The sequence below is a fragment of the Erythrolamprus reginae genome, chromosome 8 (genome assembly GCF_031021105.1).
Source record: "Erythrolamprus reginae isolate rEryReg1 chromosome 8, rEryReg1.hap1, whole genome shotgun sequence".
Classification (NCBI taxonomy): Eukaryota; Metazoa; Chordata; class Lepidosauria; order Squamata; family Dipsadidae; genus Erythrolamprus; species Erythrolamprus reginae.
The window spans coordinates 16,437,147-16,453,635 of NC_091957.1; the positions used below are offsets into that span (position 1 = coordinate 16,437,147).

The 16,489-nt window shown below is 45.6% G+C and overlaps 1 protein-coding gene across 4 annotated transcripts; it reads left to right on the plus strand.

Moving 5' to 3' along the window:
* Window positions 1–1,973: 1,973 nt before the first annotated feature.
* Window positions 1,974–16,489, plus strand: ZBTB48 (zinc finger and BTB domain containing 48). 4 transcript variants are annotated; one of them, XM_070759036.1, is made up of 11 exons: window positions 1,974–2,128; window positions 3,955–4,611; window positions 5,686–5,972; window positions 7,108–7,219; window positions 7,483–7,575; window positions 9,062–9,148; window positions 11,148–11,302; window positions 11,388–11,524; window positions 13,082–13,246; window positions 14,113–14,201; window positions 16,161–16,489. In XM_070759036.1, the coding sequence occupies exons 2-11, from the start codon at window positions 3,961–3,963 to the stop codon at window positions 16,452–16,454; spliced, it is 2,070 nt and encodes a 689-aa protein (XP_070615137.1). In that variant the 5' UTR covers window positions 1,974–2,128; window positions 3,955–3,960; the 3' UTR covers window positions 16,455–16,489. The 4 variants fall into 4 exon arrangements, with proteins under 4 accessions (XP_070615137.1, XP_070615140.1, XP_070615136.1 ...); XM_070759039.1 differs by having other exon boundaries at window positions 14,113–14,197; XM_070759035.1 differs by having other exon boundaries at window positions 2,036–2,128; window positions 5,683–5,972.

Below are 16,489 nucleotides of genomic sequence, written 5' to 3' on the forward strand. Positions count from 1 at the left end.
TGGAAAGTAGTCTGAACATTTCTGCACACAATGATATGAAAATTGAAATGAAAAAAGTAAATCTTATTGGTTTATTTTGCGGATATAATGCACGCCCCCCCCCCCCCGTTTTTGTGAAATTTTTTTCAATTTATGGATAGTTTTGCTTGCAAAATGCATTCTATTTTACTAAAGTTGGTGTGAGATTGGTAGCTTGAACATTTCTGAATATAAGAAAAATATAAAGGAACTGAAAAAAATGATTCTTATTGGTTTTTTAACATCAGAAATAAGGCCTCCCCCCCCCCCCCTTGGCTGCTTGCAACCATTTTCACTTTTTATTTTTTTATGCTCCAAATCCGAAATATTCTTTAAAATCTTAGGCATTCATTTACTCAATTTAACAATGCTGATCCTGAAAAAATATTTTTGGGGTGGTGGCTAATTGTTTTCTGGGCAAAAAAAAATCATAACTTTGAATCTGTTTCTGTTCGTATGTGACCGGACCAAAAATAATTTTTTTAGGTACTTGAATTTGATCTTTTTGAAAACTTTTTCAACTGGAAAACTAGTTTGAACATTTATGAACATAATGATATGAAAATTGAACTGGAAAAATTGAGACTTATATTTTTATTTTGATCAAAAAGCCCCTCCCCCCATCCTTTTTTAATTTCGTGTCAATTTCTATTTTTTAAGGCTACAAATCCCTAAGGAATTTTCCCCCAAAAGGTTTGATATACTAAATTGAACATTTCTGAATATAAGAAAAATATAAATGAACTGAAAAAAATGGTTCTTATTGGTTTATTTTTGCCACAAAAGGGCCCCCTCGGCCTTGCTGTGTGCCATTATTGTCACTGTTTATACATATTTGTCTAGAAATATTTGGAATATCCTTTTGAAAATCAACCACATTGTAGCCAGAGAACTAATTTTATGAAACAAATCCATTTTACTAAAAAAAAGTATGTAAGTTTGAAATTAACAGCATAATTTTTATATAAATTGAAATAATTGAGGCATACTTTATGTGCAAAATAAACCAATATGCATCAATTTTTCCAGTTCAATTTTCATATCATTATGTTCAGAAATGTTCAAGCTACCAATCCCACACCAACTTTAGTAAAATAGAATGTATTTTGCTAGCAAAACTATCCATAAAGTGAAGACTATTTAAAAAAAACGGGGGGGCGTGCATTTCATCAACAAAATAAACCAATATGCATCAATTTTTCCAGTTCAATTTTCATATCATTATGTTCAGAAATGTTCAAGCTACCAATCCCATAGCAACTTTAGTAAAATAGAATGCATTTTGCAAGCAAAACTATCCATAAATTGAAAAAAAATTCACAAAAACAGGGGGGGCGTGCATTATATCCGCAAAATAAACCAATAAGATTTACTTTTTTCATTTCAATTTTCATATCATTGTGTGCAGAAATGTTCAGACTACTTTCCAAGTGAAAAAAGCTTTCAAAAAGACCAAACATAAGCACTGCAAATGAAGAGTTTTCGGTCCGGGTCAGGGTGACCCGGGAACATAAGATTTGTTATTTTTCTTAAACAGAACAGCAGGGTTAAAATATTTGTTTTAATATTAGATTTGTTATACTGTGTTATTTTGTTGTGAGCCGCTCGGAGTCCATGGAGAGGGGTGGCATACAAATCTAATTTATTATTATTATTATTATTATTATTATTATTATTATTATTATTATTATTATTATTATTATTATTATTATTATTATTATTATTATTACAGTTTTATGCCGCCCCTCTCAGGACTCAGCGCGGCTTGCAACATATAATAAAACAATATATAACATATTGATTAAATTTAAAATCTAAAAACCACTAAGATTAATACAATACAGTAGAAGTCAAATATAAACAGTAAAAAAGCACCAGGCCCATCTATAGTGGTGGCTGGGAAGCATGGGCTACATGGTTGCACCGCCTTTGCAAATAAGCCACAATCCGCACGTGGAACCTGGAGGGCGTGGTCCGCCTCTATATTAGCATGCGCACCCCGCCCCTCCGAGGGTGACGTCACTCGCGTTTTCTGCCCGGACCAAGATGGCGGCCCTCCGCTTGTTTGGCCGGCGGCCGCTGTGAGCGGGACGGGGGGCGCGCAGGCGAGGTAAGCCGGGGGTCACTGGGGGGGGGGGAGTTGGGTGGGTTTACCGGCTGACCGGGCTGGGAAGGGGGCCGGGGGAGCCTTTCTGGGCCGGGCAGGGGATGATAGGTCCATCCCTGCAGACAGGGGCTGGTTTGCAAGAAGTGGGGAGGGGGGTGAGACTCCAGGACCCATGCGGCTCTGCCGGCCCTTGCACGCCCAAGGGGACGGGGACCACCTTTGGAAAGGTTCTGTCATACACACACACCCGACCCAGCTGCAGTTTGCATCAAGATGGTTGGTGGTGGGTGGGACTCCAAGACCCATGCGCCACTTCTGGCCCCTGCATGCCCGTTGTGTACCTTTTATTTATTTATTAGATTTGTATGCCGCCCCTCTCCGTAGACTCCGTAGACTTGCACGCCCGTTGCATGCTCATTGAACCAGGGCCAGTTTTGCAAAGACACCCCCCCACCCACCCGCCTTCCCAAGCTGGAGTTTGCACCAAGGCTGGTGGGGACAGTTGACTCCAAGACCCATGCACCTCTTCAGGACCTTGAACACCTGTTGCACCCTAATTGAACCAGGACCACTTTTGCAAAGACAACCCCCTACCCACCTGCTTGAGCTGGCGTTTGCACCAGGTTTGGGGGTGGGAGGTTCGACTGCAAGACCCATGTGCCTCTTCTGGCCCTTGCACGCCCGTTGCATACCTTTTGCACACTCATTGAACCAGGACCACTTTTGCAAAGACAACCCCCTGCCTAAGCTGAGCTCAAGTTGCTCTAAGGTTAGTGAGGGGAGGATGGGATTCCAAGACCCATGCGCCACTTCTGGCCCTTGGGGAGCGTTGCATACCTTTTGCACACCTGTTGCACGCTCATTGAACCAGGGCCACTTTTTCAAACCCCGAGCTGTTCTTCTCCCGGTCCTTGGGTAGCATTGAAACCCGTTTGCACACTCATTGCACACCCTATACACCCAGGACCCTCTTCCTCTCTTTGCAACAGAGCCCCAGGCTGTGCTACATACTGTTGTGGTTGGCTCTGGGCCAGCTCCTGCCCCAAGGACTGTGGGGGTTGATGGAGAATCCTCCCATAGTCAGAGGCCAGTTTTACTGCCGACTGCTTCCGACAGCGAAGCGTCTGTAGCAGATAGTGAAAGTGAAGTGGGATCCACAGACGAAGGAATTATAGGCAGCCCATTAGACAGTCGCCCTATGAGTGATTCATCATCATTATCATCATTGGATTCGGAAGGGGAGACATTCATTGATGTGCGCAGATGCAGGGCAATGTCACTAAAACAGCAACTGCGCAAATACTACAGGAAAAAGAGTTCATCTGTGGCTGGGGGTAATTAGGCTAAAGGGGCTGCTGTTAAATTGTCAGCGTTCTTGCCTCTGGGCATGGAAGTTTATCCATTCGGTGAAGGAGAGACCTGTGCTTTGCATCAGGATTCTACAAGGACTCTTTGAACTGTTTCCAGGACTTTTGAACTAATCATAGTTAAGTTTGTGACTTGAGAACTCTTGAAGGAGGGTGGCTGTGACGTCTTTACAGCTGCCTTCTATCTGCTTTGTGTTTGTTTGTTGTTCTTCACAGCATTCAAGGCTGTTGCTTTGTGGGAGAGCACTTTGACTAAACGTGTGTTTGGCTCGTATTTTCCTTTCGACAAAACAGTGTTATTGGCTTTACAACTTTGTGTGTCTGAATTCCTACTTGTGAACTTAATTGGGGGCTCGTGTGGAGAAGCCCGGCAGAACACACACAAATGGGGGAAATTGTTGCTTTGGAGAAAGTCTGGCCCCTCCTTCCCCAAATAATGCTGCCCCCTCCCCTCTCTTTCAGCTTGCCATGGAGGGTGTCTTCGCCCAGCACAGCGTGAGGGTCCTTCAGGAGCTCAACCGCCAACGGCAGACGGGCCAGTTCTGCGATGCCACCCTAGCGGTGGGCGGGCTGGTTTTCAAGGCCCACTGGAATGTCCTGGCCTGCTGCAGCTCCTTCTTCCAAACCACGTACGGCAACACCGACGGCGGCAAAATCACCCTCCCGGAGACCTTCGCAGAGGCCTTCACTCTCCTCCTCGACTTCTTCTACACCGGACACTTAGCTGTCACCTCGGACAACTGCGACAAGCTGCTACATGCGGCCGAGGGGCTCTGCGTCCCCGAGGCCGTTCGGCTTTGCCGGGAGTTTCGATCCGCGCTCGGGCAGAACGGCGAAGTTCCGGGAGAGGATATTCCCGAGGTCCCCTCGCCCGCGGCAGAAGAGTCGACTTGTGAGGCCGAGCTCCCCCGACCTCTGGAAAGTCCCCGGACTCGGGGTGCCAAAGGCGGTCAGGGGCTACAGGACGGCCCTGCCCTCCCTCGGGGGAAGTTGCAAAGGGTCCCCAAAAGTAACGTTGTAAGCCACGCAGGCGCCGTTTTAAAGGACACCCCGGAATGTAAGGAACTTAAACGGCCCCTGAAAAACGAAGCCGCCGAGGACCCGGGCGCCAGTCACGAGGTGGCGTGCGGAGTATAACGTGCTCTCTAGGAATTGCCCTTGTCTGCTCCTGAGCCAGAATATTTGGTTATGGGGGGAGACAGGGAGGGGCAGGGAAGCAAGGAAAATTGCTTGGAGAAGGGCGGCGTAAAGATCCAATAAATTATTTGAATAAATAATAAATACAGTGGTATCTCTACCCATGAATGCCTCTACTTAAGAACTTTTCTAGATACGAACCGGGCGTTCAAGATTTTTTTGCCTCTTCTCAAGTTTGCCACTTACAAACCCGAGACTCCGAAACTGTAACCGGAAAAGGCAGGGAGAAGCCTCCGTGGGGCCTCTCTAGGAATCTCCTGGGAGGAAACAGGGCTGGAAAAGACTGGGAGAAGCCTCTGTGAGGCCTCTCTAGAAATCTCCTGGGAGGAAACAGGGCCAGAAAAGGTGGGAAGAAACCTCCGTGGGGCCTCTGTAGGAATCTCCTGGGAGGAAACAGCCGGAAAAGGTGGGGAACAGCTTCCGTGGGGCCTCTCTAGGAATCTCCTGGGAGGAAACAGCCGGAAAATGGGGAGAAGCCTCCGTGGGGCCTCTCTAGGAATCTTCTGGGAGGAAACAAGCCCGGAAAAGGTGGGGAGAAGCCTCTGTGGGGCCTCTCTAGCAATCTGGGAGGAAACAGGGCCGGAAAAGGCAGGGAGAAGCCTCCATGGGGCCTCTCTAGGAATCTCCTAGGAGGAAACAGGGCCTCCACCCTCCCTGTGGTTTCCCCAATCGCACACATTATTTGCTTTTACATTGATTCCTATGGGAAAAATTGCTTCTTACAAACCTTTCTACCTGGTCACTGAACGAATGAAGTTCATAAGTAGAGGCACCCTTATAATAAATAAAATTACAGGGGTCTTGAAAAGTCGCAAGCCCGAGAGTGGGGAATTTGGGGTACCGCTAGTGTATTTTTGTATTTTTTTTTTTAAAAAAATTACGTGTTTTGGACTGCGTAAGGAACTAGCCCTCATTGAGGTCTTGGGACAATCCAGTGCGATTTTGCCTTTTTGGGGTGGGATTCTACAAGCAGCCATATTTGTTCTTTCCTAGCAGGAGACCCCAGAGGCCTTGGGATCGAGCGATCTCCCTTCCGAGGATCACAGCGGAGGGAGGGATAAAGACGACACGGATGAAGATTATGTTCCCGATCCGAAAAGTGCCCAGACGAGAAAAAGACCGCCTTTAAACAGAGCCTCTCTCAGTGCCTCCAAAAGCACTGGAAACAGCCGCCATCCCAAGTCTGCTGCCCTCAGACCCCGTCGGGGCTCGGCTGAAGCTGTGGAATGTCCCACCTGCCATAAGTCTTTCCTCAGCAAATACTACCTGAAGGTCCACAACAGGTAAAAAAAGTTTGGGGTGCCTGCGGAGGGAGCAAAGTAGGCAGGAGGAAGAAGAGGAGGAGGTGGAAAGGGGAAGAGAAGGAAAAGAAAGGAGGAAGAGAGGAGAGAAGGAAAGAGAAAGAAAGGAGAAGTAAAAGAAAGGAAAGGAGGAGGAAGAGAAGGAAAGGGAAAGAAAGGAAGGAAGAGAAGGAAAGAGGAAGAGAAGGAAAGGGAAAGAAAGGAAGAGAAGAGAAGGAAAGGAGGAAGAGAGAAGAGAAGGAAGGAAGGAAAGAGGAAGAGAAGGAAAGGAGGAAAACGAGAAGGAAGGGACGAGGAAGAGAAGGGAAGGAAAAGAAAGGAAGGAAACAAATGGAGGAAGAGAAGGAAAGGGAAAGGAAGAGAAGAGAAGGAAAGGAGGAAGAGAGAAGAGAAGGAAGGAAGGAAGGAAAGAGGAAGAGAAGGAAAGGAGGAAAATGAGAAGGAAGGGATGAGGAAGAGAAGGGAAGGAAAAGAAAGGAAGGAAACAAATGGAGGAAGAGAAGGAAAGGGAAAGAAAGGAAGAGAAGGAAAGGAGGAAGAGAGAAGGGAAGGAAGGAAGGAAGGAAAGAGGATGAGAAGGGAAGGAGGAAGAGAGAAGAGAAGGAAGGAAAGAGGAAGAGAAGGAAAGGAAAAGAAAGGAAGAGAAGGAAAGGAGGAAGACAAGAGAAGGAAGGGATGAGGAAGAGAAGGGAAGGAAACGAATGGAGGAAGAGAAGGAAAGGGAAAGAAAGGAAGAGAAGGAAAGGAGGAGGAGAGAAGGGAAGGAAGGAAAGAGGATGAGAAGGAAAGGAGGAAGAGAGAAGAGAAGGAAGGAAAGAGGAAGAGAAGGAAAGGAAAAGAAAGGAAGAGAAGGAAAGGAGGAAGACAAGAGAAGGAAGGGATGAGGAAGAGAAGGGAAGGAAACGAATGGAGGAAGAGAAGGAAGGGGAAAGAAAGGAAGAGGAAAAGAAGAAAGGAGGAAGAACAGAAGGAAAAGAAAGAAAGGAAAGGAAGAAGAGAAGGAAAGGGAAAGGAAGAGAAGGAAAAGAATCTTCTAGGAATGAGCAAACCCCCAACGTTACTCATCCGATCCCTTTTTAAAATTCAATTTTGGATGTTTTCTTCCAACTCTTTGCAGGAAGCACACTGGGGAGAAGCCCTTCGAATGCGCCAAGTGTGGAAAATGCTACTTCCGCAAGGAAAACCTCCTGGATCACGAAGCCAGGAACTGCGTGAGCCGGACGGAGCAGGTATTTGGGAAGAGCGAGGCCCTTCTGGGTCGGAGGCTTGGAGAGTCGTGGGTTTTGGGGGCCACCAAGTTGAGGCCCTGTGCCCAACCTTTGGCCGAGTAGTTAGCTTGGGGGGAAAAAATATGGCTTAAGGTTGCAGAGCTGATCCCAGAAGTTCTCCAGAACCTCCTAAAGAGAAAACCAGCCACTTCACAGGGCTGGAAAAGTGGGTCCAGCTTTGACTCACCTGTCTTTGTCTTCTCCCCCCCCCCTCACCTGGGCAGGTGCACACCTGCTCTGTGTGCCAAGAGGTCTTCAAGAAGCGAGTGGAGCTCCGGCTGCACATGGTGAGCCACACGGGCGAGATGCCTTACAAGGTGAGCCTCGCTTTGTGCCTGGAGCGTGTGGCAAGTCGGGTGGCGCACAAAGAGAGACATGGCTCCCATAAGGCACCGACAAGCCCGGCTGTGGCGGGATCCCATGCTTCCCAGCCCTTCAACAGCTGAATGTGGAAACTGACATGTGTGTTTGTTTGTTTGTTTGTTTGTTTATTTAATTTATCTGTCTATCTATCTCTGTCTGTCTCCTATCTATCTTCTATCTATCATCTATGTCTGTCTGTCTATATATGTCTATCTTTGGTTGTTATCACCTCTCTTCTATCATCTCTCTACCTGTCATCTGTATCTGCCTGTCTGTGTCTGTCTGTCTATCTTTGGCTATCACCTGTCTGTCTGTCTGTCTGTCTGTCTATCTTCTGTATCTATCATTGTATCTATCTTATTTATCTTCTATCATCTGTCTGTCTATCTGTATCTTTGGCTATCTAACACCTATCTACTATCATCTATCTATCTATCTTCTGTATCTATCTATCATCTTTACCTATCTTACCTGTCTATCTTTGGCTATCTATCTTCTATCATCTATCTGTCTATCATCTGTAGATCTATCTATTTTCTCTATCATCTATATCTTATCTATCTATCTATCTGTCATCTGTATCTATCTATCTATCATCTGTATCTATCCATCCATCCATCTATCTATCTATCTATCATCTGTATCTCTGTCTGTCTGTCTGTCTATCTATCTATCTATCTATCTATCTATCTATATGTCACATGTTTTTTTGCTGAATTTGAAAATTAAGGGAGACTAGGATAGATCTATTTCGGCCTTATTTTGGCCTCATCAGCTAGCCATACCCACTGGGATTTGAACCTGCAACCTTTGCCTTGTAAGGCAGAGAATTATCCTCTAGGTTCCAGTATCCAATCCCTTCAGCTCTTGTATATATATATTGTATATATATATATATAAGATATATGTTGTTGTTGTTTTTGGTTTTTTTTTATGTCGGATCACCCTGGTATATTGAAGGAACGTCGCAGCTCCTTTTTGCCTCTAGGTCCAACCCAGGACCATTACAAGGCAGTTAATTTTTATTTATAGTCGACAACTATATTCTGTATGTGTCAAATGTAAAAAAAACAAAACAAAAAACATTTGACATATAAGATATATATATATATCTTATATGCCCCCCTTCTCTGAAGACCCAGGGAGGCTCACCGCATAAATACAAAAGTAATTCCAAAGCCCAATTATAAACTGATCTAAAAACCCAGTAATAAAACCATGGAATCACACTCACATTGTCGAATTCAGCTTCTATTTTTGTGGTGTTCTGCCTCTTTTTGTGAGTGTGTGTGTCCTGCTCTTACAACTTCCTCCCCAGCCCATCCCGATTGAAGCCCGCTGGGGAGTTGTGCGCGCGTGTGGGAGAGAAACGGCTCCAGTTGTTCAACCTCGCTCGGTGGGCCCTTTGTGGCGCTGAGCGACGGCCGCCTCTCTTTGCAGTGCTGTTCCTGCCTCCAGCAATTCATGCAGAAGAAGGAGCTGCAGAGCCATCTCATTAAGCTGCACGGCGCCCCCAAACCTCATGCGGTGAGCAAGCATCAGTAGGGTGCCCTACTCCCCCCATCCCACCCGACAAAGCCATCTTAGATTTGGAAGGAATGCTGTTTAGTGTTAAGAAGGTTGCAGTGTGATCTTGGTTAAAGATACACGTACAGAGAGGAAATGGGGAGGTCCAGCAGATATCCGGCCCAGAGATACGAGTAATAATTCAGTAATAAAATCCAGATACATTCAGTGTGTAAAATACTATTTACTTTGGCAGATACCTTAGTCAATAACAGGCCTAGTCATACACAGTTAAATCAATCAATACATACCGTATTTTTTCGGAGTGTACTTTCCTCCTTAGTTTTGGGGAGGAAAATAGTTATAGTTTATTAGATTTGTATGCCGCCCCTCTCCGAAGACTCGGGGCAGCTCACAGCATAGCAATAATACAATACATTACAAATCTAACAATAAAAAATTAGATCCATTTAAAAGACATTAATAACATAATAAAACCCCTAGCTATGCAGTCACACACATTCAACCTAATCTATCATGCAGTAAGGCCAAAAATATAATAAAAAGGGGAAAGATGGTAATTATCCCCATGCCTGGCGACAAAAGTGGGTCTTGAGCATTTTGAGGAGGGCGAGGGCTATTCGAATCTCTGGAGGGAGTTGATTCCAGAGGGCCGGGGCCGCCACAAAGAAGGCTCTTCCCCTGGGTCTCGCCAGCCGACATTGTTTGGTCGACGGGACCCGGAGAAGGCCGCTGGGATTCGTGCGGCAGGAGGCGGTCTCGGAGATATTCTGGTCCAATGCCATGTAGGGCTTTATAGGTCATAACCAACACTTTGAATTGTGACCGGAAACTGGCAGCCAGTGCAGGCCGCGGAGTGTTGGTGAAATGTGGGCCGCGTTCTGCACGATATGAAGTTCCTGAACACTCTTCAAAGGTAGCCCCATGTAGAGAGCATTGCAATAGTCGAACCTCGAAGTGATGGGGTCATGAGTGGCTGTGAGCAGTGACCCCCGGTCCAGGTAGGGCTGCAACTGGTGCACCAGGCGAACCTGGGCAAACGCCCCCCTTGCCACAGTCGAAAGATGTTATTCTAATGTTAGCTGTGGATCGAGGAGGACGCCCAAGTTGCGGACCCTCTATGAGGGGGTCAATAATTCACCCCCCCAGGGTAATGGACAGACAGATAGAATTGTCCTTGGGAGGCAAAACCCAAGCCGCTCCGTCTTGTCAGGGAAAAGAATCTGCTTACCAGGTATTCCTCTGGCTATCGTCCTTAGCCAGCACATTATTTTATCCCCTGGTTAGGGCTTTAAAAAAAACTTTATTCGGAGAGAGTAACATTGAAAGAGCTTGCAAGCCATTAAGACCTGGGAACATCACTAGCACCTGGAAAGAAACATTCAGAGCAAGTAGTAGAGCAATGGAAAAATCCTGCAAAGACTTAGGGCTTGGAAAACATTCTTCGCAGAGAGTAACAATGAAAGAGCCTACAAGGTCAAAGCTGGGAAGATCGTTAGCAACTAGTTATGGCTGAAAAAAAAGTTACATTCAGAGTATAAGACACACCCAGATTATCAGCCTCTTTTAGGGAGGAAAAAGGTGCGTTTTATACTCCGAAAAATACGGTATACAAAATTATAAGTCTTACTTGTTCAGCTTACAAATGCCTAAACCAGCATTTGAACCCACAGTTCTTACTACAACAGTCGTAGAAATAGCAAGGAGAGTCAGAGCGAGAAAAAAACTATGTTTCTGGCGCCCTCTTGTGGCCATCCGTAATGCTAATTCTTAAAGTACTAGTATTTCAATACATACAAGCATATATTTGTTGGTTTGTTTTATATATTGCCAAAACCAACCGGTTATGTACACAGTAGTAACAAAGCCCACCCCTCGACACTGAAGGGATAGAGTCTTCGGAGAGGGGCAGCATACAAATCCAAATAATAAATAAATAAATAAATAGAAGTAGAGGAGCTTCCCTGGGCCCATTCAGTTTTCTTTCTTCCTCCTCCAGTGTCCGTCCTGCTCCAAATGCTTCCTCTCGCGCACGGAGCTCAGCCTCCACGAAGCCTTCAAGCACCGGGGCGAGAAGCTCTTCGTCTGTGAGGAGTGTGGTCACCGTGCCTCCAGCCGGAACGGGTTGCAAATGCACGTCAAGGCCAAGCACAGGTGCCGGAGGGCAAAGGGGGGTGAGAATTCAACTTCCTATGGCGGGACGCTACGGTCTTATCTGATGGGCGCTTCTCTTTGGCAGAAACGAGCGGCCGCACGTCTGCGAGTTTTGCCAGCACGCCTTCACCCAGAAAGCCAACCTCAACATGCACCTGCGGACCCACACGGGGGAGAAACCCTTCCAGTGTCACCTTTGCGGGAAAACCTTCCGCACTCAAGGTACGGGGAGACGTAGTTCTCTGGGCCGCCTCCTCTCTGGTGATCTGGCTGTTAGCACGGGGCGAGGGGTTGGTCTCCATCTTCCGCTGAACGAATAGCTGAGTGTAGGGACCAGAGCAGGATTCTCGACGCAGGTAGTCCTCGAGTTACGGCTACGGTAGACTCCCAGATTTCTGGTTACAAGCGATGTGCCACAAGGGTCTGTTCTGGGTCCTATTCTTTTTAATATGTTTGTGAATGACATAGGGGAAGGTTTGGTAGGGAAGCTTTGCTTATTTTCCGATGACTCTTAAGTGTGCAATAGCGTTGATATTCCTGGAGGCATCTAATATGGCAAAGGATTTAGCTTTACTAGATAAATAGTCAGAGCAATGGAAACTGCAGTTTATTATTTCCAAATGTAAAATAATGCACTTGGGGAAAAGGAATCCTCCATCTGAGTATTGTATTGGCAGTTCTGTGTTAGCAAAAACTTCAGAAGAGAAGGATTTAGGGGTAGTGATTTCTGACCGTCTCCAAATGGGTGAACAGTGCGGTCAGGTGGTAGGGAAAGCGAGTCGAATGCTTGGCTACATAGCTAGAGGTATAACAAGCAGGAAGAGGGAGATTGTGATCCTGCTGTATAGAGCGCTGGTGAGGCCCCATTTGGAATCTCGTGTCCAGTTCTGGAGACCTCACCTACAAAAAGAGATGGATCAAATTGAAGGGGTCCAGAGACAGGCTACAAAAATGGTAGAAGGTCTTAAGCATCAAACTTAATCAGTACAGACTTCATGAACTCCATCTGTATAGTCTGGAGGACAGAAGGGAAGTGGGGGGACACGATGGAAACATTGAAATTCATTAAAGGGTTAAATAAGGTTCAGGAGGGAAGTGTTTTAATAGGAAAGTGAACCCAAGAACAAGGGGGCACAATCTGAGGTTAGTTGGGGGAAAGATCAGAAGCCACGTGAGAAAATATTATTTGACTGAAAGAGTCGTAGATGCTTGGAACAAACTTCCAACAACTTTCCTGGTAAGTCTTATGCTTAAGACCTTCCACCATTTTTGGGCCTGTTCAATTTTATCAATCTCGTTTTGTGGTTGAGGTCTCCGGAACTGAATATATATAAGACTTATAATTCGAGATTATTTTATTGTAGTAAGAATAGAAGGTATCTTATTTTGGTATCTTGTTGTATGTGGAGAGAAAAATAAAAAAATTTACCCATATATCTGCTAAAGAAAACTCCGCATTGGTGACAGGAAAGGCCATGGGCCAGTAAAACACTCCGCTAACTCCATTCCATTTGCCCAGATTCTGCCCTGCGAGGGATTATGGGGTCGTTAAAAAAATGATGATTTCTACAAAACCTGGGACACACAGTACGGTTGGCAGAATTAAAAAAAAAATCACCAAAAATTATAAAATAGGCTTAATACAAAGACAAATTATAAACAATTGATGACCGCAATACATTGGTTAGTTACTCCACACAGTTCGGAAGAACGTTGGATGAATGAATAAAGCCGCCTCGTGCAGGTTCATAGCGTCATAATTTTTGCCCTCGCCCGCAGCGAGTCTGGATAAACACAACCGGACCCACACAGGGGAGCGGCCCTTCGGCTGTGAGTTCTGCGCCCAGAGGTTCACCGAGCGAGGCCCCCTCCTCAGGCACGTGGCCAGCCGCCACCAGGAAGGACGACCACACTTCTGCCAGATCTGCGGGAAAACGTTCAAAGGTAAAACGGCCGGAAACCCGATCGTTGCGTTTCTCCCATCGCTGCGAAGGAAGATGCCCTGGCTGCTGATAAAGGAGTCTCTTTGCAGAAATTGGCAGCTTATAAAATGTTTTAATAATAGAAGGCTAATTTAATTTTAAGTTGGGGTAGCAATTTTACGGGCCCAGTTAATGTGGTTTTGGAAGAAAAGATTATTTAAAGGATAAAGATAATTAGTAGCAATAGCCCTTACACTGCAGGCAGCCCTGCACTGGCTGCCGATCAGTTTCCGGTCACAATTCAAAGTGTTGGTAATGACCTTTAAAGCCCTACATGGCATTGGGCCAGAATACATCCGGAACCACCTTCTACCGCACGAATCCCAGCAGCCGATAAGGTCACACAGAGTTGGCCTTCTCCGGGTCCCGTCGACCAAACAATGTCGTTTGGCGAGGCCCAGGGGAAGAGCCTTCTCTGTGGCGGCCCCGGCCCTCTGGAATCAACTCCCCCCAGAGATTAGAACGGCCCCCACCCTCCTTGTCTTTTGCAAACTACTCAAGACCCACCTTTGTCGCCAGGCATGGGGGAGTTAAGATATTCCTTCCCCTAGGCCATTACAAGTTATGCATGGTATGTTTGTGTGTATGTTTGTTTTTTTATAATTAGGGTTTTTAGTTGTTTTATTAAATTGGATTGTTACATATTGTCTTTTACCATTGTTGTTAGCCGCCCCAAGTCTGCGGAGAGGGGCGGCATACAAATCCAATAAATAAATAAGATGCTCACCCAGTGGTGCCCTTTCCTCGGAGGGAGCAGGGAAGGCCTTCTTTGTGGGGATTAAAAGGTGTGGGATCCTTCCGCGGCTTAACCAGTTTTTGTCCCCATAGCGGTGGAACAGTTGCGAGTCCACGTCCGTCGACACAAAGGGATGCGGAAGTTTGAGTGTACGGAGTGCGGGTACAAATTCACACGGCAGGTATTTTTGTGTGTATGTGGGTTGCTTTCTACGAGCCACGCAGTGGTTAGAGTGCGGTACTGCAGCCCATTTCTGCCCACTGCCTGCAATTTGGCAGTTCGAATCTCACAAGGCTCAAGGTGGGCTCAGCCTTCCGTCCTTCCAAGGACACTAAAATGAGAACCTGGATTGTTGCCGACTCTGTTAAACCCCCTTTAGGGCTGTAGGATGCTTGGCTGCATAGCTAGAGGTATAACAAGCAGGAAGAGGGAGATTGTGATCCCGCTTTATGGAGCGCTGGTGGAACCACATTTGGAATAATACTGTGTCCAGTTCTGGAGACCTCACCTACAAAAAGATATTGATCAAATTGAAGGGGTCCAAAGACTGGCTACAAAAATGGTGGAAGGTCTTAAGCATCAAACTGATCAGGAAAGACTTCATGAACTCCATCTGTGTAGTCTGGAGGGCAGAAGGGAAAAGGGGACATGATTGAAACATTGAAATATGTGAAAGGGTTAAATAAGGTTCAGGAGGGAAGTATTTTTAATAGGAAAGTGAACCCAAGAACAAGGGGGCACAATCTGAGGTTAGTTGGGGGAAAGATCAGAAGCAACATGAGAAAATATTATTTTACTGAAAGAGCAGTAGATGCTTTGAATAAACTTCCAGCAGACGTGGTTGGTCAATCCACAGGAACTGAATTTAAACATGCCTGGGATAAACATAGATCCATCCTAAGATAAAATACAGGAAATAGTATAAGGGCAGACTAGATGGACTTCTATGTTTCTATGTAAAGATATATATAAGTATAGCACTATTGCTATTCTTTGTTATCAGTTTGAGGTGAGAAGGCGTCATCTAAAACATCCCTGTTCTTCTCCACTTCCTTGGAAGTTGCAATAATAACAACAGAGTTGGAAGGGACTTTGGAGGTCTTCTAGTCCAACCCCCTGCCAAGGCAGCAAAACCTTTGCTACTTCAGACAGATGGTTGTCCAACATTTTGTTTAAAACACTGGGTTGAAATGTCGGAACTAAGTTTAGTTAAGTTCCTTTAGCTTAAAAAAGTGATCCTGTCTTGTCTCATTGATCATCTACTCTTCCAGTAGAACATCTGTTGCGTCATTCCTGTGTGATGTATAGCACATTTCCATTAAAGCAACTCTCTTTTATCCTGTTTGGCAATATATAAAAGAACCCAACCATGTATGCTTAAATGTATTGAAACGCTATGGCTTTAAGAGTTAGTGTTACCGACAGCCATAAGAGGGCGCCAGAGGTGCAGTTCTCTCTGCTATTTCTTTTATGTTCTCAGTGACTGCTGTAGTAAGAACTGTGTATTCAAATGCTAGTTTGTGTATTTGTAAGCTGAACAAGTAAGACTTAGTTTTGTATGTGTATTGACTGGTTTAACTGTGTATGACTAGGACTGTTCTTGATTAAGATATTTGCCAAAGTAAATACTATTTTACACACTGAATATATCAGGACTGTATTACTGAATTATTACTCATATTTCTGCGTTATCTGCTACAATTCCACATTTCCTCTGTGTACATGTGTATCTTTCACAACTCAGAAGATCCTTCTGCACACTCCTTAACAATAATATAGGATCCCTTGCTTGAGTAGGGGGCTGGACTAGAAGACCTCCAAGGCCCCTTCCAATCACAGTAATTGTGTCCTGAAGGCAACGATGGAGGATCTTGAATTTAGGGACCTTCTAAAAACAATGTACGCTTAAATGTTTTGAAACACTATTGCTTTAAGAGTTAATGTTACGGACTGCCACAAGAGGGCGCCAAAAGCATGATTCTTTCTCTGCTCTTTCTCTTATGCTCTGTGTGACTGCTGTAGTAAGAACTGTGTTTTCAAAGGCTGGTTTATGTTATTTGTAAACTGAACAAGTAGACTATTCTATTCTATTCTATTCTATGGACCGTGACTTTCTCCCCGTTGTTTTCCCTCCGCTCAGGCTCACCTGAGACGTCACATGGAAATCCACGACCGCGTCAAGAACTACAACCCGCGGCAGAGGAAGCTGCGCAACCTGGTGATCGAAGACGAGAAAGTCGTGGTGGTGGCTTTGCAGGCCCCCAACGTCTTGGAGGTGGGCTCGGCAGAGGTGATCGTGGAGGCCTTGGCCCAGAGCGGCTCCAACCTCGAACTCCAGGCCGGACAGAAACTTTGTGCCGACGACAATATGGTCGGTGCGGAAGTCACGGAGCAGGCTTTCCTCATAACGATCCCGAACGACTGTGGGATGTAGCGGCGCGATTCCCATAATAAAAAGATTTAGCCCAA

Excerpts from the sequence above, each read along its gene's own strand:
- ZBTB48 (XM_070759035.1), top strand. The coding sequence starts at position 3,961 with ATGGAGGGTGTCTTCGCCCAGCACAGCGTGAGGGTCCTTCAGGAGCTC. Across the intron at positions 5,973-7,107 it reads TACCTGAAGGTCCACAACAG|GAAGCACACTGGGGAGAAGC; the intron begins GTAAAAAAAGTT and ends AACTCTTTGCAG. Across the intron at positions 7,576-9,061 it reads CGGGCGAGATGCCTTACAAG|TGCTGTTCCTGCCTCCAGCA; the intron begins GTGAGCCTCGCT and ends CTCTCTTTGCAG.